Here is a 25,051-nt window from a genome sequence, read left to right as displayed (position 1 = left end):
ACCCACATTAGCACAGGCTTCAAGTTTCAACTCCCCTGTGGAGTTGGGTAAGATTTTTCAGCTGTTCTCCCTTCCCTTTCCTATTTTATTTTTTATTGTCTTTTTTTTTTTTTTTAAAGAAGAAAAGTCTGGTTGTGTTGATGAGCACTTATCACTTCTAAATAAGAGCATGCTTTCATTTACTGAAATTAGATCCCCATTCACTGCCCTGGCACTGTCCAGGCTGTCTACTCCAGAGGGTTTAGGGTCTGTTAGTTGGCGCACAGTTGGAAATTGGGGGCACTGAGTGGCTGCCAAGGCTGGCAGACCTTTAAGATGGCATCTGGTGACCTTTTGCTGAGCCCCCTGGGTCGTTCATTTGAGATTTTATGTTCCCGGCAGGGGTGTAATCCAAATCAAATGTGAGATCTGGTGAGGTGGAGTTACACAGGCGGTAGGACCAACAGGGATCCCTACATTGCCTTGAGCAGAGGAGGATACTACAGGCCCTTACCGTCCTCTTTCTAACCCTGAGACTCTGAGCTCTGGTAGAAGGTGGCACTGAAGGGCTGGTTTACAGCGAGAGCTCAGCGTGAGAGAGGGAGCAAAGGAACTGTTTTCTCATTTATTTATCATTCTGCAACAGCACAGCAATCCTCCCTAATTGCCCTAGTTCCTGGATGACACTAAACTCTTCATGGCACCTCCTGGAGCAGCCGGGGGAGGTCGGAAGTACGCTCGTGGAAGCTAGCTGTGTGGCGCTTCCAAGAATCATCCATGGCATTCTTTCCCTTTCTTTTGAAATGGCAAATTTCTATTTTCAGTAATGTAGGTAGCTAGCACACAAGCCTGGAGGGAAGAACTGTGAGTTCGTGAACAACATAACAACAAATGTGTGCTGTGGGATTGTTTGTGCTAACCACAGGCACAGGCTGTTTCTCAGCGACAGTCATTTTCATGTTAATTTTTAAAGTGCTATGTATTTTTTTAAACAGCTTTTACTTGAAACAGATTTTACAGGTTATTTTTGGTTTTTACATCCACTGTGGCTGTTTTCAAAGAGAGGCAGATACATTTCAGAATTTCTCAGGCCATTCTGTCCTGAGACTGCCCAGAAAAGGGTTTTGAGGGTAATTGAAACAAACATAACATATAGTCCTTGCTTCCATCCAGTAGAGAATTTCTCTGCTCCACAACTATTTCTGCCTTCAAAACTTGCACTTCCTGCTTTGGTTGCCTGCTTTTCTGCTTTCTGCTCCTCCAGAATCCCAAACTTTGGTGGACTGTCTACATACTTTTTTGGTATATAAGATCTGAGTTTGCAGGCAACCAAGTAGACTTGGGTTTAAAACCTAGGCTCACTACTGAAAAGCTATGTAGAAATGGACAAGTTACATAAACTTGATTTCTTCATCTTAAAATAAGAATAATATGAACACTTGCCTATGGAGTTGATAAATAAATTAAGGTATATTAATGGCTATAATGTGGCTATCATACAGTTAAAAGCTCAAGAGCACAATTTATTTTTGTAATCATTGCAGGCCATAGTTATTTCTCTTTGTTCTTATCTTCAAACAGTACTGATTCTTCATAATATTTATTTTGGCATTTATTTATATGCTAACTAATTATGCTTCATATTTTTTATGTAATTTTCAGACCAACTTCTTTTAACACTTCAGAGAAATATATATATCTAAGTTTACATAAAAGTACACTTGTCAAAGCCAACCACACATTGATATGATATACCAACCACACAAATATGGTATACTCATTCACCAAACACCCAGATCAAGAAAGAATAGACTAGTATCCCAGAAAACCCCCATACTCTCTTTGGTATTCTATACCTTACAAAGATAACCACCATCCTGTCTTGTAGAATTGTTTATATCAATTATTGACTTAATTGTTTGTGTTATTTTTGTGCAGCCAAATGAAATGTAAGTTTGTTGATGTCAGGGAACTAATATCTCCTCTCACATCTCAAGAACTGAATGTCTGATATATATACTTCTTATAAGATTTCCATCTTGCACTGTTACCCTTCCTCTGAACCTGTCTTGGAAAGTCCTAGTCATAGGTGAGCTCCAAGAAGACTAGCGTTCAATCCGGAGGAGAGTATCCAGCCATCCAACTGATACTACAAAACCTGTAGTCTCCAACTTAACTGGACCCTGTCTTATTTTTCTGATCAGTTCTCTTCCACTCTTCAAACCATCTGTCTTTAATTCTGACTCTCTATCTCACTATTTTCCCCATGAGACCTAACAAGTAACAGTCCCTTGTTATTGTAAGGGTCCAGCGGAACGTCGGAGAAAGAGACCACACAAGAGACTGGCTCCATGCAATTGGCAAAAAGGGATTTTATTGGGGATCCATTCCAGTGCACTGGGGCCCCGTGCTCACTCAAGAAGGGAGAGCAACCCGGAGCCCCGAGCTGAGGTCAAGCAGAGCTTAAGTACACTTTCTGGAGAGGGCAGTGGGCTTTGCATACATCAGAACAAATCATCATGAGGCGCAGGAAAATTGAACAATAACTTTGAGACGTGATTGGCACATTCATTGGCGGGAACAGGTTGGGTGGGAGTGATTGGTCATTCCTAAGTGGGTTACACATTCAAACTGATTGGTTCGGGCCCTGTGACAACTGCACAGGGCCCTAGGCTAAATGGCCAGTAGGGCGTTGTTTTAACTATCTCAGGAATTTCAGGTTCTGGGTGTAACAGAGGAATTTAATAATACCTAATCTTTTACATTCAAGCTTTCCAGTTTAGAAACTTTACCCTTTCAGTTATCAGAGGAAAAAAACTCAAGATGTCGGCAATCTCACCAACCTCTTGTGACCACACACAAACAGTTGCCTAGAAACACCTATCTCACTAACACCTTTCCTGATGTTCCCTTCCTGCTTCTTTCCTCTCATTGACATCCCATTTCCTTTTGTCAGATTGCAATTCATCAATGACATCCTCTCCTTTCTCCAGGTCTGCTGGCTCTTCACCATTGGCCCTTTAATGTGCCCAGGTCCCTGCCAGCTTTAAACATGACAGTAACCAAGCGCCATCTGAAACTCACATTCCACATCTACTCCCACCTTATCTTTCCCCTCTTACAGTCAGAATCTTCACCAAGGTCTTTATGCCTCCTGTCTACCATTTATCCCCTCTCTTTCTTCAGCCACTTGAGTCTAGGGTTCACCTCCATTATCTCATAGGATCCCCCTCTCCCGCGACACACATGCAACATCCTTACAGCTAAACCACACAGATCCTTTTCAGAACTTACCTTTCTCAGCAGTGTTGAAACTGCTGTCTCTTCCCTCTCCCTGGATTATCCTCTTTGCTTAACTGCCAACCCCCCACTCTCCTTGTTTCCCTCCTACTTTACTGGAAATTGCATTTTAATCTCCCTTTAGGGAGTCCTCTTCCCTCCATAAACATGCTTTCCATCAGAGTTCTTTCTTAAAATCGCTTTTCTTCTATGCTACCACTTCCACAATAGGATGACCATAAAAAAATAGCCATTCATTCAAATCACTGCCTCTCGTTTGACCTTATTCAAATCAGCAAATGTTTTATTCTCAGTTAACATGTCATGCTTCAAAGTGGATTCTTTGCACCACATCAAAGAAACAGCTAGTACTTAGCCTTCTGATGGAAAGCATAGCTACCTTGAATTTTTTTTTATGATTATAAAATGACATGTTCTCATTTAGAATAATAATATTATAAGATATAATATGACACATATAGGGCACAATTTTTCATATCTCTGGTTGTATACAAAGTATATTCATACCAATTCATGTCTTCATACATGTACTTTGGATAATAATGTCCATCACATTACACTGTCATTTCTAACCCAATGCCCCCTCCCTTATTATCCAAAGTTCATGTATGAAGATATGAATTGGTGTGAATATACTTTATATTCAACCAGAGATTTAAAACATTGTGCTCTATATGTGTAATAAGAATTATAATGCATTCTGCTGTCATATATAAATACAAAAATAGTTTTTAAAAGATATAATTGCTGAGGGCCATTACCAAGTAGGAATGACGCATCGAAATTTCCTTGCCAGCGTACCCCATGTTAAATGGGCTTGCCTTGGAATTTCGCTGTTGACATTGCATGTAAGGTGACCTTGCTCAAGGACCAGGGCGGATCCAGGTTTAGAGCTGATCAGGTTTGAGGAAGTATCCTGCTCCTTGAGTTTAAGGCATTCCTGGTTTAAGACAAGTTTAGGGCGTTCCCGGTTAAGACAATAGGGGTTTTAGGGAAGTTGGAGGTTGAAGATTATTGCTGCTGGGATTAGGGTGTTCCTGCTGCTTGTTCTCCTGAGATTCAAATGGGATTTGAAAAAAAGCCTCGTGGAGTAGGTGAATGGGGCGGGCAGATTTTGGATTTCCCCTGAACGTGTTTGTAGAGGCCGGTGCGAGTTCGGGAATAAAGAATTGCTGTTTGAATCTACAAGGTGTGTGGTGGCTCGTGATTCAGTGCCAAGCCGAGACATTGGCATATAATATGATATAATGTATTAAAGCGCAGTATAATACCCCAAGTTCTATCATCCAGAGATACTTACTGTTAATTTCTGGCATTTTTTTCAAGGCTAACTAAATAAGCTCACACATTACTTACATACATTTTATGTGTTGAAATAATCATATTCTTCACTTATTTTAATGACTGGGCATTTATTTGTGTCATTAAAATTAATCATAAATATTTTAATGGCTCTATAATGTCTATCCTATGAATATAGGATCATCCAAGCATTATTACATATTTCAAGTTTTCAAATTTCTTCTATACATTTTTTTCTTAGTACACATTCATAAAAATTGATCTACTTTACCAAAAAGCTTCTGCTGTCTGACTCTTAAGGAAATCTTAAAAATCACCCACTTCAAGTATTATGTCTATTTATGTGGCAATAGTACAGGTGTTTCTTATTTTCAGAGATGTTTTCTACATTTAAAATAATGTTATTCTTTTGATTCAGAAGTCTTTAGTTACTAAACAAAGTTGGCTTTTTGTTAATTTTGTTTGTTATTTATATATTTTTAAAAACCATTCCTTCCAATTTTTTTTTCTTTCTCCTACCTGTTAAACATTAAATGTAGATGAAACAGTACTGAGAGAAAAAGAAATCTCCATGTGAGGCATCTGAGGAGAGACAGAGCAGAGCAGACCTGGAACTGGCAAATTGTGCTGACTTTCTTCCTTTTCTAGTTGCAAAGGCTGAAAATACCTGTTAGATTTGTAATTGAGAAATGTAATAACCTTTAGGGCCATTTTTCACACTGTTCACAGCTTCCCGTAAGGGTCGGGAGAAGATGGATGGGTGATATTTATGAGGAAGTAGGGAGGGAAAAAAAATGAAACCTGGAAAGACAACAGCACTCTCTCTATGGCAAATGATCCATAGACAAATACCAGCATTTACTTCTGCATTCCACTCTGCCGAGTTAACGATGTTCATGCCACCAGACTAACACCTCCTGTTTCTCATGTCACCCTACTGTTTGAGGAGCCTGCCCCATGAGTAACAAAGTGCAAAACTGTTTCTTCACAGCAAGCAGAATGAGAACCTGGAGGTGGAAACTGAAACAACGCTCCAGAACCCCAGGACTGGGAATGCCAGGCAGATGAGTAAGGACACACCAGCTCCCACTGACCCCTCTGATCACAAAACCATGGATAACCAAGATGACATGGAGGAGGGTAAGCACCCAGCCAACAACCAGAAACCAGAGAACCACCAGGAACTCCTAACAGGAACATACTGTGGCAGATTCCTGGATGGCAAAGTGAGTAACGAGAAATTCCCATGCTTTTTTTTTTTTTTGTAATTTACTAGGAAAATGGAAATGAAAATATAGGGTCCCACAAACACACACTTGTACACATAAAAATTAATATGTTTTGCATGAAATGGAAATTATAATCATTACTTTTTCAATCTGAAAATAAACTTCAAGATCATCTGTATACTGCATCTTTGTTGACCACCAATTGAGTTGGTCAACCTACTCTGGCTGTAACTAAATCAGTGATATTCAGTAGTAACTACAGTGATTAAATATCACTATCTGGGCAAAGTTCTGGCCTGCTGGAGGAGCAAGGTCTGTCTGCGTTCACATAACAGGAAGAGAAAAATTTATTTTCAAAATCCAATATAACCATGTCTAAATATCAAAAAATTATAGGCCAAAAACTGTCTTGATAGAAATATGTATCACTGCATGCTGTTAACAATCAACCAAACAATCCATAACAAACTGACTTTTAATGATGAATCTAAATGATTAGTAATTTGTAATTAAAAAGCAAGTATAGCAGCAATTGAAAACTGGATCTAAATCAAGACAAAACTAATGATTCATTGATAACAAAGTACAATTTCCAAAAATTGCTGAAATTGCAATTAAACAGATACATAGGGTAGGAGTTTTGCAATGCTGCCAAGCTCTAAGTGACAGCCAGATATTTTAGTAGAATACTGATTAGGGTCTGCAGCAAACTCTAACATAACTATTTTTGGTTGAAAAATTTAATAGCCCTTTTAAAATCACTGAGATACTATCTAGTCTTTAGTTATATGAGAAAAGGACTACCTGGGGATTTGTGGTCTTTTGCTCATAAGAACTACTCAACGTATTACAGATTTTGAATAGTGCAAGCATACCAATGGACGTCACATGTTGCTCCACAAGGTCTAGATCAACACTGAAGTCCATTTATAAAAGTAACTCTCTCAAAACGTTAGTGGCATAGCCTAGGATGGAACCAGGGCCTTCTAGTCTCCATTTAATGAGTTTGGGGTTTTTTTTTTTGTTTTTGGCTTTCCCCAGAATGAGTTCTTGAATTTTGTTCCTTCTTAGAGCAGGAGATAATGAATCTGGAGAGGTGAATTAATCTAGTATGAACTTCTAAAGACTTCTGAGTTGTACCCTCAAATTTGACTCTGACATTGATAAATTTCTTGTTGTTTCTATTGCTTCCCAAGGATGACATTGGTAATAATAATTCAGTTAAAAAACACTTATTATTGACTGCTTGCATGTAAATTTTATTATTAATAAAATTAATAAATAGTGCTACTATTAATAGGTAGCACTATTACTTCCATCATGGAGGTATGGATGATAAAACTGAGACTTAGAAAAGTTGAAGTGACTCAGGTGTGCAGGTTAGATATTTACCCAGGTCTTTTAAATCTTTTTTTTTTCCTTCTTCTTCACTTGAATTTTTCATTGATCATTCTAATTATAAAATATTACATACTCATGTGGAAATTCTGGAAAAGAGAAGGAAGTAAAACGTAACCAAAGAAACTAGTGGTTCTCTTGCCCTTGATTTCTCTTCTTTTCTCCATGCTTAGTTACAGAATGGAATCATTATGTGTATGTTCATTGTTATCCTGCTCAATTCACTACATATATAGAATTCTCTCCTTATAATGAAAAAAAAATCATCCTACACATCATATTTAATGACTCTCTGTAAGAGTCATATCCAACTAACACTTGGATAGCATTTGCTATGTGCCAGGCACTATTCTAAGCTTTTTACATATTATTAACTAATTCACTATTCCCAAGCACCCAGTGAGGTAGGAACTGTTATTATCTTTAGTTCATGAATAAGGAAACTGAATAACAAAAGGTCAAGTGACTTGCCAATTTCTTAAGGCTAACTAGTGACAAAGCCACAATTCAAGCCCAAGTAGTAGGTCCTGAATCACTAAATTGCATCTCTTCCTCTCTATAGATAGAATGTGGTTAATCTAATATGTCCCTTATTTAAGTCAATTCTAGTTTTCCTCTTACAAATCCAAATTTGTTTCTTGACACTTCTCCTAATACCTCCACCCACCATTCATGCCATGAATTCTGCATCCACCATTGCAATGGGCAGAATGTTCATTGGGTGAGCAGTTCTTGGACCTCCATGATCTGTAATCTTTGCTGGCTCTATGGTAACAGAGAGAGGGGATTTGCCTCTCTTTTCTCAGAGCTCATCAGGTTTTTGTGGGAGGCTCAGCAGGGCTAACACCCAGCCACCAAATTCAGGAAGGCCTCGTGGGAAGTGTGGGGACTGACTAATTGGTTCTGTCTGCCAGGCAGGCCTGTAATGCTGGCTTGCCAGATGGCTGCCACCGTCGCCGGCTACAGAGACCCTCATTACCACCTTGACTAAGTGGTAAATGGAATCCTGCCGCAGTTACAGAAGCAAACCAATCAGAACTCCTTCTAGATCCTTGTCACTCACACATAGATGAAAATAAGTTTCCCTGCCTGGGACATAACAGGCAATCTGGACTGGCTGAATTTGCTCCAAAAGCAAAGTTGCTGATAAAGACGGAGCTAACATGAGTGAGGATGGGCAAGTGTGAAATAACAGATTAAGTTCAATGAGTATCCTTGGTAGGAGGTAAATAAAGCTGAAAATGCTGCAAGAATCCATTTTAAGTACATGAGAACAATGAGGTATTGTATAGATGATCAACAAGTACAAAGCTTGATTTCACAAATGAAAAACAAGAGACCCAGAGGGCTTTAGTGATTTGTGAAGGTTCATGTCAAGAGAGCTTGTTTCCTCTTCCCATCATCCTTAGGATATTTCTCCGGAGAGTCTGCTCCTAATGGGTAAGTCTTTGAAGATGTATATATTGTTATATTGTTTTTCAGAATCATTAGCTTTGCCTTCTCTCAGAAAAGTTTTTTTAAAAATAAGGTGTGATGAACAACAAACTCAGTAACACAGTTTCAAAAATAAAATTTGATCATGATTTTTGCATCTGTCAGCATGAAAATAAAAGTGTGCTTTAATTTTAATAGTCTTCACAGTTCACTGCTTGGGCATGATTTTCAAAACCCTTTAGCATGTGTTTTCCTTGTTACACTCCCGTGAGGTAGGAAGAAGCACATGATTCTATCTTCATTGAATAGATGAATAGGCAGAGGTCAAGGACCCTCTTGCCTGGCTGTGTATTCACGGTGTATTCACCATGTGCAGAGCAGAACCTGCGATCTGCTCTTCCTTTGGTAGTCTATATCTCATAGAATGATCCCATCCTTCTTCCATTGGTGCCAGCAAGAAACCTGAGCATACTTTCCTTCTCTCTCTCCCCCTCACTCTGATGTCCAACCAATCTCTTGAGTCTTTTCCGTTTTTGCACCTTCATGTTTCTCAGAATGTTTTCTTTCATTTTTTTCTTCTGTCATCACCCCAGTCAGACCACCATTCTATCCCACCAGTGACTTTAGTGTTCCTCAAACTATTTTCTTTTCTCAAAACCTCTCTATCTCTACTGGTTAGCCATTTTAAATCAATACTGCAGTGTAACAAATCACCCAGTACTCAGTGGTTTTTAACAATAATTGAATATGCTCATATTCAAATATATAAGCCAAGGCAGCATTCACTGATCTCATGTGGGTTTTATCTAGGCTTGGCTGTATCCGCTTATTTGGTTCAAGTCTGCTATTTTTCTTGATCTGAATCCATCGGGTCCCTCAAAGCATGTTCATGGCATAGTGATAGATGACAAATTCAACTACTCAAGTACATTTTAAGTCTTTGATTACGTCATACCCACTAACCTATTGTTGGTTAAAGCAATCAATCCACCACATGGCCAAGCACAACACTGATGAGTTGTGATTTATAAATATATATGCCATGACCTATAGAATTCAAAAGAAAAATCTACCTACCTATTATAATTTGTGTATAGTAAAGTTTACATCACAAATGAACAGGGGAAAGATGGACTTTTTAATCAGTGATATTGAGATTATTGGAAAGTCATACAGAAAATTTAAATTGGGCCTATTCCACATATGTCATACATATATGGAACATATATTATTGATATATTCCAAATGGATCTTAGATTTCAGTGTTAAAAAATAAAATTACAAATAGCATAGGTAAATATGGGTATTTCTTCTATCTCCGGGACTGAAGGAGAATTTTCTTAACTCTGACTCAACATTCACATATACCAAGAAAAAGAGTGAAATTTTCACTATTTATTTATGGACAAAACCACTGTAAGCAAAGTACCAAAATCTGAAAAACTGAGGAGAAATTTGTCATTGATATCATGATAAAATATAGACCTAATATATAGAATTGTCTATGTGAAAAAAGAGATTAAACTATTAGAAAAATACGCAAGATGAGCAAACAAAATGAGTTTGTTTTTACAGAAAAACAAATGTAAATGTTTCTTAAACTTACCAAAAAACAGAGCCTTGCTCTTAATAAGTGGAACATAAATTAATTCTTTCTTATAATAAAATTTTCTTACTGGCAAAATCATGAAATTGATAGCATGCTTTGTTTAAAAGCTGTGGCAAAGAAATACTCTGTTATATCGATAAAGGAAATTTAGAATGGAACAACCACTTTGGAAGAAAACATTACAATGATTAGAAGCTCTTCCTGTGCATTTAGTTTTTAGCATGAAAATTGCACTTTCAGAAATCTATCTTAAGGAAATACTGGAAAATTATTAGAGATTTCATTCTGAAGGTATTCATTACAATATTACTTGTTATTCCAAAAAAAATAAACAACTTAAATGTTCATCAATAAGGAATGGCTGAATAAACAAAGATACATCCATGTATGGAATATTATGAAACTATAAAAAGAAATTATGGGGCTGGAGATATACATCAGTTAGTAGAGTGCTTGCCTCACATGCACAAGGCCCTGGTCCAATCCCTAGCACCACAAAAAAAAAAAAAGAAAGAAATTAGGAACTTTTATATACATATGTGTGTGTATACATATATATGAATACAGGTATATATCACTATATAAAATAATCTAACTACATATATTATTATTTGAATAAAAGCCGAGATATATAGATTTCTCTACCAAGTATCTACCTAAACCAGATATCTATTTACCTATTCCTTATGATTTTTTGTTTGTCTTTGTTTTCTTTTGTTTTTGTTTTTGGAGGTGTTTTTGGTTTTGTTTGGTTGATTTTTGCAGTGCTAGGAAACAAGTCCAGCACTTCATACATGCCAGACAAGGGGCTCTACCACTGACCCATGTCTCCAAGTGCTTTTTGGAAAAAGTAGTTATCTATTAAAAATAGATGGAACAGGATTGAGGGATCAAATATATAGAACATTTTTCTGAATAAATCTTGTGTTGTGTGCATTGGAACTACATAAATATTTTGCATATTTATAAAACAAAATTAAATATTCACAAAATCAATTCCTAAAATTCAAAAAAAAATTTTAAATCCAGTTTAGTTGTCTATTGCTTTGTAACAAATTGCCTCAAAAGTTATACTTAAATTGATAAACTTGTGTTAATTTTCACCTGTTTTTGCAGGATAAGAATTCAGGTACAGCTTAGATCAGATTTTTTGGCTCAAGAGCTCTTGAAATTATATTCCCAATATCCCCTAGGAAGGCAGTCCTCTGAAGGTTCCCCGGGCTGAGGATCCACTTCAAGCTCACTCAAGTGTTTATTTTCAGAGACTATAGTTACTTGTCAACTGTGGCCAGAGATTTAATTTTTCTCTATTTGGGCCCCTTCTCTAGGCCTGCTCAAAGATAGCAGGTGGCTCCCCTAATTGTGAAATATCCAATAAAGAAGAAAAAGACAGAGCACACACAACCTTATTAGAAGCCACAACATCATTTACATTTATAACCTGGTATCAGAAGTAGCATGACTCACTTCCTCACCTTTCTGCTGGTAACATAGGCTAACCCTACTTGAATGGTGAGGGTCAGGGGCTGCTCAATGAGAACAGGAAACCAGGAGGCAGTACCACTGAAACCACCTTGAAAAATGGCCACTTCATAAACCAAACTCTAAATTGTCAGTAAAACCAAACAGAATGGAATTATCCTAAATGACTTTGAAGCATGACTTTCACTGTATGTCCCTAGAAGTATTATATAATGAGAAGATATATATATATATATATTAACGTTTTCAGAACTACTATGTTGTTATCATTGTTTTGTATATATATATTATGGGGGAAGTGAGTCTTGGTGTTTTTTGGAGTTGGGATTTTTTTAGTGTAGAAGAAATAAAATACAGATATAGTATTGATAAGATCATACAAAATTCCTATATTTAAATTGTAAATATCATATGAATTCTGTAAAAGCATGTATTTCCTCTTACTCTCTACTCAAAAAAAAAAAAAAAAAAAACTTAGGATCTGCCACATATCAATGAGAACCCTAGATGTGCATTTGTTCAGTGAAATTCTGAAGCTTATTCCAGGTTTGCTCCACGAGCATCTAGTTAAAAGCAGTGAAGATACCACAGACTTTTTAAGACTTATCAGAAAAACCTCAGGATATAACTTAAAGAGGACCCCACCAATCAAAAGTAGAACAATGTAGGCATTGATGAAAATAACACAACAATGGATTGAAACACATCAAGTATGGTTAAATCCATAACCTAGTGAACTTTTAAAAACAAACAAACCCTCATTAATCACCTCTAAAGAATACTAGGAACAAACTATTTTTTTAAACTGGCAAATAAGAGAATTAAGTATTTACTCAATCTGTATTTCCTGTGCAAACTGTATGTTAATAGCAAACGAGTGGAAGTTTCTCTTTAGTGAAGCATTCCAATTAATATATTAATAAATGGTAGCATAAGAATTTAATTCTGCAAAATCCTGCCCCCCAAAAAAGGGGGGACTTAAGCAATGTGACCAAAAAGATAACCAGACATCAGTTGCTTCTACAGGAAAAATACAGCATTTATGAAAAAAGCTTTCCAAACAAATTGAATTTTCATACGATCTAGACTCTAGATCTAACTACCATTTATGGTATATATGGTAAAAGTTGTTAAACTGTACAGGAATGTAAGCAATGAAATACAGACTATGTAAAACTCTATAGGGCAAAAAATACAGCTTTTCAACAAATAAATTGCAAGAAGAAAAGTGGCAAAAGGAAAAAGAGGGAGAAAAAATAGAAATTTAAAAAGATGTCAGAGATATCAGCCAATTGCAATATACAGACCGTATTTGTTCCTTGTTTTGAATAAACAAACTATAATAATAAGATTTATCATACAATTGGGATTTAGACACTATATTTAATGATATGAGCAATTACTATTAATAGTGAGTTTTTAAAATTGTGATATGGTTATTGTGGTTGCATTTTAAAAGAAGTCCTACCTTTCATGCATCAGAATCAATGAAGCCTTATCGAAACAAATTTTGGGGCCTCACCCTGAGAAATTTTATTCAGTGTGTCTGGATGGTTCTTATGTCTCATAAGTTCCCAAATGAGACCCAAGGCTTCTGGACCAAGGGCCACACTTTGAGAATCACAGGTTTATAGATAACATGCTGAAATTGTGTGGATAAACCAACAGACTTGGGCTCACTTCATCCCTGGAGAGCAGAGAGTAATGTGGGTGCAAATAAAATAATGTTGTCAGTTGATAATTGGATCATGGTGGTTACATTATGAAGTTTCATTAGATTATTCTTGCTATGTGTTTGAAAGTTCCTCAACCAAAAGGTTAAAATGTAAAATACAGGGCCAGGGTTGTGGCTCAGTGGTAGAGCTCTTGCCTGGCATTTGTGAGACACTGGGTTTGATTCTCAGCACCTCATATAAACAAATAAAATAAAGGTCCATTGACAACCCAAAAAAAATATTTTTAAAAAATGTAAAATGTAAAGTTGTATAAAATATTTAAATGATAAGCATGAATATTCAGTGAATTGTTTGAAGCATATATTTAAATTACATATCATGTATAGTATCTTTGGGAATTTTTTTTAATTCTACATTTCTCTAAAAACTATGTACCAAACTTTTCACCGGCTTCTTTCTCACAGTTGTCTTCATTATCAACAATGTCCTTTTTTGAGCCATTTGACAGCTTTCTAGAACACATCAGGGGCTTGGTCTAAGTTGTTTAAGAAACGAAACTTCAAGTCTGCATTTGATGCTTTTTCTGGAATTTCCTCTCAAGCCACAGCATACATCTCACAATATTAAGACAATTAGCAGTTGTGCTCTCTTGTCTTAAAGTATCAGGATTCATAACTTCCATAATGTAACCACTTAAAAATTGTTCTACTAGGAGCAATATTTAAAAGATTTGTTTACACTTCCAACATTTGCAAGTTTCAACACCGCCAAGGAGAGTTAGTAAATGTGTGTTAATTTTTATGCTTTGTTTGTACCAATTATTTTAAGCAAGTATCACAATACTATTATTAATCAAAGTTACTTAAGGCTATTTTGTCATCCCCCAAGCAGTATTTTGTGATTCAAGTAAACCAAATGAAAGAAGCCCGTATATCAGAAATTTGTAGGCGTTCTGGCAGCTCCCAAGGTCAGATGAATCTTGATCAGAATTTCATATTTCTCCCTCTTTGACACTTTAGGGACACTCTTATTTTTTAAAAAACAGCAGTTCAGTCCAGGGCGATTTATATTAGTAAAGGGAGAAATCTGATGGTGCAACCAGGCACTAGTAGCACCAATGGCTTGTCACTGTTTCATGACACTGTCTCTCTATTCATTCAACAGACTCAGCACTGGTTTTGATGCTGGAGTTCAGCAGGATACAAGACAAAGTGTTGGCCCATGTGGAGATCATATTACTGGAGGGAAATACACTTCAAAAATAGAATCGAATATAGTCTGGGAATTTACAAAATATTTAAAGTACACAACACTCATTCTTCACAGTACCTGTGAGAGTGAAATGCATGTTCCTTTTTCTGTAGGTGAGAATATAACATTTAGTTTGTGATATCTAGGCCAAAACACCTATAAGGGCAGGAACCATGGGTGCCTTGTTCACCTGTTTCTAGAGTGCCAAGGATAAAGGTGCTCTCACTTCTGGTGTTTAAATGAAAGTTAAAGAAGGCTAACAGGCACCTTGACTCTGTTGGAACTATGAAATATAGATATCTGTCTATATCTGCCAGGTATTGGTTCCAGGACCCCTAAGGATACCAAAATCTAAAGATGCTCAAGTCTTTTATATAAAATGGCATGGTACATCCTTATATCCTCTCATATACTTTAAATCATCTCTAGATTACTTGAAATGTCTAATAACATGTCAATGCTATGTAAACTATTGTTCTATTGTATCATTTAGAAAATGACAAGAAAAAAGGTTTGCACATATTCAGTATAGAGGCAACTATCTTCCCTATGACATTCATTGAATCTGAGAATGGGGAACTAGTAGATATATAAGGGTTTACTGTATGTATATAAATACAAAAAAATGGGAATATTTTATGTTGCAAATAATTTGCAAAGAAAAATACTGCACCCAGAACAATATGTCTGAAAGACCTAACTAAATATTTCAAGAGAGTGAAATTTCTCTGTGAACAAAATATTAAATTTCTCTTATTCTAGGGCAGTAGTAAAATAACAAGATGCAGATCTTGTCTGCAAAATTTATTGGGAGGGAATGTTGGGCACACTTACCTAGTCATTGCTCTACTAAAACCTTTTCCATGGTTTCCCCCATTGCCCTCAGAATAAAGCATAGAGGCTGATTGACTGCCTCTTTCCTGCCTCCCTCTCAGCCTTATCTTTTGCCTTTCCCAAAAGCTTATGCTCTGGAAGCATCCATCTCTCTCTCTCTCTCTCTCTCTCTCTCTTGCATGTATGAGTGTACCTTTGAAATTTTCTATATCCAATTCCCTTTCCCTTTTTCTGTCACCTTCGTTCTTCTCCCTTTCTCTCTCCATTCCTTAGTTTATTTAGATGTAACTTTCTTTTCAAGCCTGGACTTAGGTGTCAGTCCCTCTGGAAGGTGAGGCGGGCATTTGGACCATTGCAACAGTGGCCTACCACCCCATATGCTTGCTGTGCCTTCCTCTCTGTCAAGCAGGGTAAGTCTGGTTTTCTCCACTCAGGCCTTCCACAGTGCCTTGACCAGACTAGGCAAGTCGTAGATATTTCTTAAATGAAGGAATAAAATTATTTAATTTCTGCAAACCTCAGCTTTCCTAATGTAAAGAGGATTTAAAATACCTACCTCATATTAAATTAAATGGCATTGGTGAAGCCCCTACATCATGCCTTATACAGAGTATAGGTCAAATAAATAGCTTGTTATTTTTACGTGTCCTCTAGGACCCTCGGTCATCGGAGACCACTCTTGGTTTTTCTTTAAAATACTTCATGACTACTAAGCCCTTGCTATTCATCTTGAAAGGTTGTTCAGCATGACTAATCAACTGTGTACAGATAATTGTTTTCAGTTCTTCAAATCTTGTCACCTTTCAATGGCCTGATACTAAAAATAACCATGTGTCTCAATTTTTACTCAGGATTTTGTTTTAATCAGATCTAATAAACTTAAAGACATGAAGACAACTGCCGTTGAAAGAAGAGTTAATCACTTACATTGCCCAAGAGAAGGGGTCATACCACCCCATGAGGGTCACATGGGGAAGCACAGAGTGGGAAGGTGAAAGGACAATATAGGAAAAGACACAGAATTTGGTGAGGTTTCTGTAGGAAAAGCAAGGCAGAGCAGGGGAACAGCTTTGTACTGGCCAGTCAGAATAATTCCCTCAGGCTTTGGGACATAAAGTTCATTTCTACTTGTCAGAACCTGGTCCTGGGTTGATTTGGGGCAGAATCAATAATGTCTTAGTATGTGAAAGTTAGATAAAGGGAGCATTTGGAGGTTTGAACTCAGAATTGGTTGGTTTGTATGAGTGAAAGATATGTTTGCAAGAGAGTCGTTTACCATCTCTAGGAATCACGGAGCAGTCTTCCCTAAGTGGCAGAGTTCCTTATCCTAAGATGTCAAACCATGGGGCTGGGGATGTGGCTCAAGTGGTAGTGCACTCGCCCAGCATGCGTGAGGCACTGGGTTCGATTCTCAGCACCACATAAAAATAAAATCAAGATATTGTGTCCACCTAAAACTAAAAAATAAGTATTTAAAAAAAAAAGATGTCAAACCATCATAAAATGCAGACGATTTTTTTTAATGGTTCATACACTATGCTCTATGGCAAGATGGAATGAGACTTTATTCTCGACCCTAGTTTGATTGTTATTCTATGGTGACCTTTAATAACATGGCTCACGGGCTGTAATATTCTAGGCTTTTTAATCTCTTCCATTCTTGACAAAGCTCACAATTTCCATTGCAGCTCTTCCTGAACCTGCTAATTTAAACAGCCTAAGGATGCTCTTATCAATAAAAACCCCACATTTGCCTACAAACACTTTATGTTTTACCTTTTTTTTTTTTTTAGGTCTGCCACAAACACTTTTCTTTTACAAATGAGACAGTATCTAATTGTTAACATATTTGTCAAACATGTGTTAATTGCCGTTTGCTGAAATGTGTGTCATTGCAAGCTTTCTTCATTGGGGATTTAATTTATTTAGAATCAGGATTGTATTTAAAGGAGCTGTTTGTCTTACATTCTCCCTTCTTTCCTCTCTCCCCCACCTGTCTTTTCCTTGCTTCCATTTGTCTTTCTTCTTTAAGGTTCCCCATCAGGCCCACTGCAGCTCTGTACCATCTGGAGACCAGTCCCTATCCTACATGCATGGCCTCCCCAGGAGAAATCTTAGAGACCGGTCCTTGGAGCAGTTGGTGAGGGGTGGCTCCAGCCAACCTGAGGTATGTACTCAGAGTTGTCGAGTTGTTTCCTACTGTGAATGAACAGGTATTATTTGTTGTCTGTATATCTTTAAAAAAAAACCTTTTTTTAGTTGTAGATGGACACGATATCTTTATTTTTATGTATTTATTTTTATGTGGTGCTGAGGATCGAACCCAGGGCCTCACACATGCTAGATAAGTGCTCTACCACTGAGCCGTGCCCAGCCCCTTGTCTGTATACTTAATGTGGAGCAGATGATAAGACAGTCTGAGGATGGACTGATGGATACTAAACTCCATATGTCCAGACGGCTTTCTGGGAAACTTCCTTGATGAGTTTACAGGCAAACCCTACAGATCTAACTGAATTCATCATCTTCCTGTCCCTGACCTATCTTCCTTCCAGAGATTTCCAGGATTGAAGGACCATTGTGCTCCCAATTAACTGAGTCAGGATCTGGTCTTCATCCTTGGTCTAAACTCCGGCCCTAAACTTCCCCATCCAATGAGTCTATAAGATAGGTTATCCTAATTCTTACGCAATTAAAGAAGAATCTTATTTTGTAAAAGACAGATGGTGGATGTTAAAGAGCCATGTGTACTCGAAGAAGATGCTTCTTTTTTTCTTCTGAAGGAATAGACCTGAGGCATGGTACACTCATGACAACACAGCTTGGATACTCGCCCTCAGGAGTGACCCTCTGATTCCAGCCCCTGTGCACTTTTGCATCCTTGTCTGTATTAAAGTCATGTTCATTCTTTTTCTCATCGTTGCGTTAGGATACCATCCAGAGGCCCAGTGGAACAACAAAAGAAGATTCTTTTCTTCTTGCCCTGGTCAGAAAGGAACTCAAGTCACACCCTCTGAGCTCCAGATTGTTAGACAAAATTCAGAAAGAGCTGACGATCCTGGACCCAATCTCTTCAGGGTTTCTCCTTCAGTCTCAGCTGAGCCACCTCTTCCTGAGGCATGGAGTCCCTCTGCAATTGCCAACAGTCAAGATCCTTTGCCAGAGATTTTCTAGGAAGGTCTCTCCTGAAATGGTATGGCCACTATTTTAAGTGTGGATCTCTTTTATGTCTCTGATTTGTACCCACCGGGTAATAGAATTAAGAAGCTGTGGTTTTTTTCCTTGAAAATAACCTTTTCTATGGACACTGTGTTAGTTAGGTTTTCATCCCTATGACCAAAATACCTGACAAGAACTACTTGGAGGAGGAAAAGTTTATTTTGGGTTCATGATTTCAGAGGTGAAGTCCATGGTTGGACACTCCATTGCTCTGGAGCCAGAAGTGAGGCAGCACAGTGTGGTGAAAGAGCATGGTGATGGAGAGCTTCTCCACTTCAGCACCCAGGAAGCAAAGAGAGAAATGGGAAGGTGGCAAAGGAAAGATGAACCCTCTCATGGCAGGCCCCCAGTGACCCGCCTTCTCTAGCCATGCCCTACCTGCCTACAGTTTCCACCCAGTTAGTCCATCCAAACTAGAGTGGACTGATTAGGTTACAGCTCTCATGATCAAATCATTTCATCTCTGAATATTTCTGCTTTAACATAGGAGTCTTTGGATTACTCATCATAGCCACACCATAAAAGATGTCTAAGCTTACTTATATTCATATGGAAATTTCTAGTTAGAACAGACAGGAATAGAAAATAGATGTAGGGTCCTTACCTCTGTTTAATTTCTCTTAAAATTGGTATCCTGTCCTAACTTTTACCATCTGCTTTCAACACCACGAGGGGTGATTCATGATGATGGGCCCTCTTGAGTCTAGTAATGCGCCCATTCAGTCAGAACAGAGAACTTGGCAAAGATCTCCTGTTTGTTGGCATAAGTCCTTAGACTGAGAGAGGTAGGGAATATCTTTGAAATATAATTTACCACCACCTGCTGTGACCCACACAACCATTAATTAGAAACTGGATAGGAGCAATGGGGGATTTAGAAATACAAACAACTGTAAACCCAGTGGCCTAGGAGGCTGAGACAGGAAGATTGTGAGTTCAAAGCCAGATTTAGCAAAAGTGAGTTGCTAAGCAACTCAGAGAGATCCTGTCTCTAAATAAAATACAAAAAAATAGGGCTGGGGATGTGGCTCAGTGGTCAAGTGCCCCTGAGTTCAATCCCAGGTACCCCCACATTGTCCTGCAATGGAGAAACAATGACCCAGAGCTACTATATAGCATGTTTATTATATAGGTTTTCTCATCAAGAGGTTATTTGTGGAGTTTCTGCAAAGCAGACAGTCTTGAAGGTCACTTGTGAGACTTTGTAGTTAACTTACTATGCCCAGAATTCTCTACCCTCAGCAGCTAATGCCTGAGCTCAAGGTCCAGACTGATATAGTGCCTTGCCTTTGCACAGAGCCTCCTCAAGTAGGGTATCATCATAGCAACCGGGCAATCTTGATCTGCACCTTTGCACAGGAAGTTCCCAGTGCAGATGCAGCCACAAGGCAGTCAGAGACCATAATCCAAGTCACTACTCTCCACAATCACCATTTTACAGATTAGAAAACTGATGCCCAGAGGTTGCCAAGGACTTGGCTCAGGATACTCAAGAATTAATGGCAGAGCTGAAACAAAAGCTCTCCAACAAGGCCAAAGTTCTTTGGATACTACACATCTCTGGGCACTGAGCCTGAACTCACACTTGTAGCAGAATATAGGGTGGTCTAAATATAACCAAATTCCCAGAACCACAGGAAAATATCCACAAGAAGAACTAATAGCAATGAACAAATCATTAGTGAGTGTGTATGAATAGCAAGCCTTGTTTCTGAAGAACAAATCTCAGAAACCTGGACTTTAATCCTAGTTCCATCTTTGTCTCTGTCCCATGGGGTTCATTCTACTTAATGTCCCTGATGTCTCAGTGATATCATCTGGAAAGCCAGGTCAAAACCAACCTCATAGATGTTGACTCAAGATTTAGTGACAGGATAAATGCAAATTTGTGGTCCCATGTCCAGCATTTAGGGGGTCCTCAAATGTTAGTTTTCTCTTCTCTAAACTTCCCTAGTGAAATCTCCAAATATTTATAAGATGTATTTAGCAATACAATGTCAAATTATTATACAGAGTATATATGAAACTTTCTGGCTAACACCTAGTTTATATCTAGCTTCCTTCCTTCACTGCTACCCTCCAATTCCCTAGAGTCACCTACAGACCAGAGCTCCTAGGATCCCATCCAGACCAGCAGTGGACATTGGTGACATTCCCTCAGTCCTTACCTATGTGGAAAAGTAATCTTGAGATTTTTTTTACCTAGGCTAATAGATTCTTATCCTTATAAAAGCTGAATACATCTAAACATAAGCATGCATTCTATATGCTAAATATGTTAGAGATGTGAGAGGGAGACAGAGAGAGGCTAGAGTCAAATGTTCATTTTTTAATCTGCATTACATTTCCATAACAAGTCAACCATAGGCCCTTCTCCTCACTATCTTAGGCTACAGGACCCAGGCTGATGGAACAGCCACTCTGGAATATTTTTGGAGAGGATAGAAGAGGAGAGAGAAAAAGTGTGCTCCAGCAGACCTCATGGCAACAGTTTAATCCTCCACCCGAAGTGGCACTTGTCACCTCTGCTCATAAGACATTAGCCAGAACTAGTCACACAGCCCTACCCAAACACAAGGCAACCAGGAAGTAGAATTTTACATTTTATACAGAGGGATAATAATATTTGATTTTAAAAGAGACTCTTATATTTCTATTTTTAAACAATTTTTTAAAACTTTAAATATAAAAAGTTTCCAAATACATTTTATTTCAGCAGGGGCTTTTTTCCCTTCATATAGAGTAAATGAGGCTGTTCTTATACTTAATTTTCAGGTGAATTATGAAAAGCTACTCTGGTTTTTAAAAAGTGCAGCCTCAGATGACTTACAGCAATGCAAAACAGTTGTGGACAGCAACCTGAAGAAAACTCAGAGTCAAAGTGATCCTAAGCGAAGGTATTTCCTCCTTTTTCCTGGGCCCATTGTTCTGATGTATCTCAGTCAATTCAGGCTGCAGTCGTGGAGTACCACAGACTGGCTGGATTATAAAGTGCTGACATTATTTCTCATCGTTCTGGAGTCTGGACGTTTAAGATTAGTGTACCTTCCAATGATTAGTGGTCCATTTCTGGTGAGAGTCCATGTCCAGGTTGCAGACAGCTAACTCTTTCCTGCATCCTTACTGGCAGGAAGAATGTGAGCCCTCTCTAGCCCCTTCTTATAAGGGCATTGATCTCATTCCTGAGGGCTCAACCCTCAGGACCAGATCACCTCCCAAAGCCCCACCTCCTGGTACCATCATGTTGAGGGTTTCAACATTTGAACTTTGTTGGGAGAAACATCCAGTCCATTGCACCAGACTTCTAGAGCTGGCAGGGATCTTGGAGGCATTCACTCTAAAATATTCCCAATGCAAAATCACTTTGCTCTTCACTAACACTTGGCTTATGCATATAATTTTTTTTCTCCTTCTCTTGTATGCAGGCCAGCATAGAAAGTTATTTGTAGCAATTGCATATGTTTCTTAACACCAAGCATGTGTCTTTTTATGAGGTTGTTGTGTGAAAATGAAAAACCTCATTATGAAATAAGAAATGATTGTGTATGGGTGCAGAGCTCATCTATAACATATGATTCCAGAAATAGGTTCTGTCTGTGAACCTCTGGGTTACAGGCACTAGCTAATGGTTGAAATTTAGAAATCAGTAATACCTTCACATAATCTTAAGGAAAAGAAGTGACTAAAATTTTCAAAAAGGTTGTGAGAAATATCATTATAAATGCAGAACACCAAAGTATGATATTCTGCACAAAGAAAAGTGACAAAGTGCAGTCGGTAGGAACATGAGCTCCACGGCCAGAAAGCTGAGTTGAACTTCTGTCTCTGCCATTAGTAACTGTTTGGCCTTGGCATTCACTTAACCTCTCTGTGCTTCCATTTTGTAATAGGAGAATAAGAATAGACTTTGTTGATTTGTAACAGTACCTAAGTTAATAAATGCAAAGTTCTTAAAAACAGTGCCTAATACACAGTCAGTGCAATATAGGTTTTTTTTTTTATTACTTTTAAACTTCCCTCCAGACAACCTTCTGTCAGTTACAAACAATGTGACTTTTTTTGGAAAAATGTCCCTGGGCCAAGCATTAGAATTGATTCCTCTCTACAGGGTGCCACTTTTGACCATGATTCTTTATTTAACAAAGACTTATAGGATAACAGCTGATTGTCAAGTCCATTTTTCTGGCCCAGTCAATTCCAAAGTTAGCAAGCTCATAATCCACAGAAAATGGATATTGCTGCCTGAGTACTGCAGTCAAGTATAGTTCTGGGAGCAACTGACCTACTGGGAGCCATAAGCCTTAGAGATTTTTTAAAATAAGCACTCTCCCTTCATGTAATACAGATTGTAAAATTATGGTCCTAAGAGGTTATTCACTATGTAGAAGAACATATGGCCATTCATTTATAGAAATGGAGCCTTTTAGTTCTAGAAAGGAAACCTTTTCTGACCCCTGAACTAGGTTCTATCTCTTTGTTTAATCATCCCTTAGGCTTCCCCTTCATAACAGTCATTGCATTTGTAAATATTCATTTGAAGGTAGGAATGGTGTCTGTCCTTGTGAACTATCTTAATCCTAACATAGTTCCTGGCATATAAGAGGTGCTCAATAAACATTTGTTAAATGTAATTGTCATCTTCAATTATCTGAAGAGTTTACATCACTAGGCTTGCAGGGAAATGTGCATATCTGCTCTGTTTTTAAAAAGTGCATAAAATCATTTTGAGCACATCAGAGAAGGCACTGCTTTATATGGACCAGAGAATGTGTCAATAGAAACATGGGACTGATGGGCTGATGTAATGAAGCCCAGCTGTTTGATAATAAACACGCTATGCAAGAAAACGCACTCTCCATAGTTTGTCAGATAGAGGCTCTAATGGAGTAGCTCTGTGATGGGGCAGCAATAGCCCTCATTGCCTAAAATGGATCAAAGGAAATACATCCAGCAACACACTTTCCAAGAAACCCTATCAGCTGCAGTAAGTGGGTTCCACACAACACCTACCCACTAAGTACTCAATGTACTGAGCCACGGTCAAAGCCTCATGAATTCCTACTTCCAGGAACTGGTGTTGCCAACAAAGAGGAAGGAAACTACGGATTCAAATCTTGAACAGACATTCCTACTGGCAGAGTCTGGGTCATGTGCCCTAGTGCAGAGAGTGGCTAGTAACGCAAATACCAATATTCTCTTGCTAGAATGAGATAGACTGTGTTGGGAGCTTGGAACTTCCTGAACAAGGGAAGGAGATGCGAAAGCTGCTGACCAAACCAAAGACACATGTCCACCATTCCTTTCCTGGACCAAACATTTGGAAAATATTACATATTATTAAGTAGTTCATAATCATATTATTTGGGGCCAAAGCTCCTCTAAGAATAATAGAGGAGGAAAAGTGTAAATTATGACTTTTAGAAAAAAATTATATACATCTAAAACTAATACTGCTCAAAATCCCTGGGAAATAGTAAGGAACAAATCAGACTTGACCTTATGGAGCAGCCAATCAGGGAAGTAAGATTTGAAACACTAAGGAATAGAGCTGAGATCTGAAGGGAGACCTGTTAAGATATGAAAGGGTATATCTAGCACAGATGCCCTAGGGCAAAGCATGGGGCCTGATTATGCACACACACCACTTCCCAACTCTTCATTCAAAGATGTCACCTTGGTATGTTGAAACCAGCCAATAATAGAAGTATTTACACCATGGAAATTGGTAATGCTACAAATCAGGGCTTTATCTTGAAGGCTTGGTTAAGGATTTACCAGCACACCACTGAAAGGAACATGATTCAAATGAGTGGCGTCTGGGGGAGATCATAGAATGTCCCTTTAGGAAAGTGGCATTTAAGTTGAGACAGTGTACATCAGGAAAAGCTTCACAAAGAAGACAATCGTTCAACTGAATCTGGAGGAACAAATAAATCTGAATGTTAGGTGAGTAAATATCTCAAATTGGTTCACAATACAAATGACTATAAAGTTTTATCTTTATTACTTTCACACATTATTTTAAGCAAAAATAATTGGATAAACCATCTTAATAATTATATACATTTGCATGACAGATTATAAATGAATGATTACTCCCAAAACATTTCTGGGTTTCCCAGATATAAAAAGCAGAATCAAAGACAATGCAGACATTTTCCTGATTTGGGATTTCCTCCTGCGAAGGTTCCCTGTTACAGAGATTTGGCAGGATTTGCTTTGCCTTGCTCTGCTAGTAGCAATAAACAGTGTGGAAATTTGATTTGCCATCAATAATTATCTGAGTTTAAGAAAAGTAATATCAATTAGGAAAAACACTACAATCATTTGTTTTTCTC

At 38.0% G+C, this 25,051-nt stretch overlaps 1 protein-coding gene across 2 annotated transcripts in view; it reads left to right on the top strand.

Moving 5' to 3' along the window:
• C11H1orf87 (chromosome 11 C1orf87 homolog) overlaps positions 1-25,051 on the top strand; it is an 80,190-nt gene that overhangs the window by 13,631 nt on the left and 41,508 nt on the right. For both annotated transcript variants that reach the window (XM_078026371.1, XM_078026370.1), the window contains exons 3-6: positions 5,573-5,807; positions 17,527-17,661; positions 18,424-18,687; positions 21,489-21,610. In XM_078026371.1, coding sequence (XP_077882497.1) covers positions 5,573-5,807; positions 17,527-17,661; positions 18,424-18,687; positions 21,489-21,610 — 756 coding nt within the window. The remainder of the gene's footprint in view (positions 1-5,572; positions 5,808-17,526; positions 17,662-18,423; positions 18,688-21,488; positions 21,611-25,051) is intronic.

The sequence above is a fragment of the Ictidomys tridecemlineatus genome, chromosome 11, assembly GCF_052094955.1.
Source record: "Ictidomys tridecemlineatus isolate mIctTri1 chromosome 11, mIctTri1.hap1, whole genome shotgun sequence".
Classification (NCBI taxonomy): domain Eukaryota; kingdom Metazoa; phylum Chordata; class Mammalia; order Rodentia; family Sciuridae; genus Ictidomys; species Ictidomys tridecemlineatus.
This window is presented reverse-complemented; position numbering and strand designations above follow the sequence as displayed.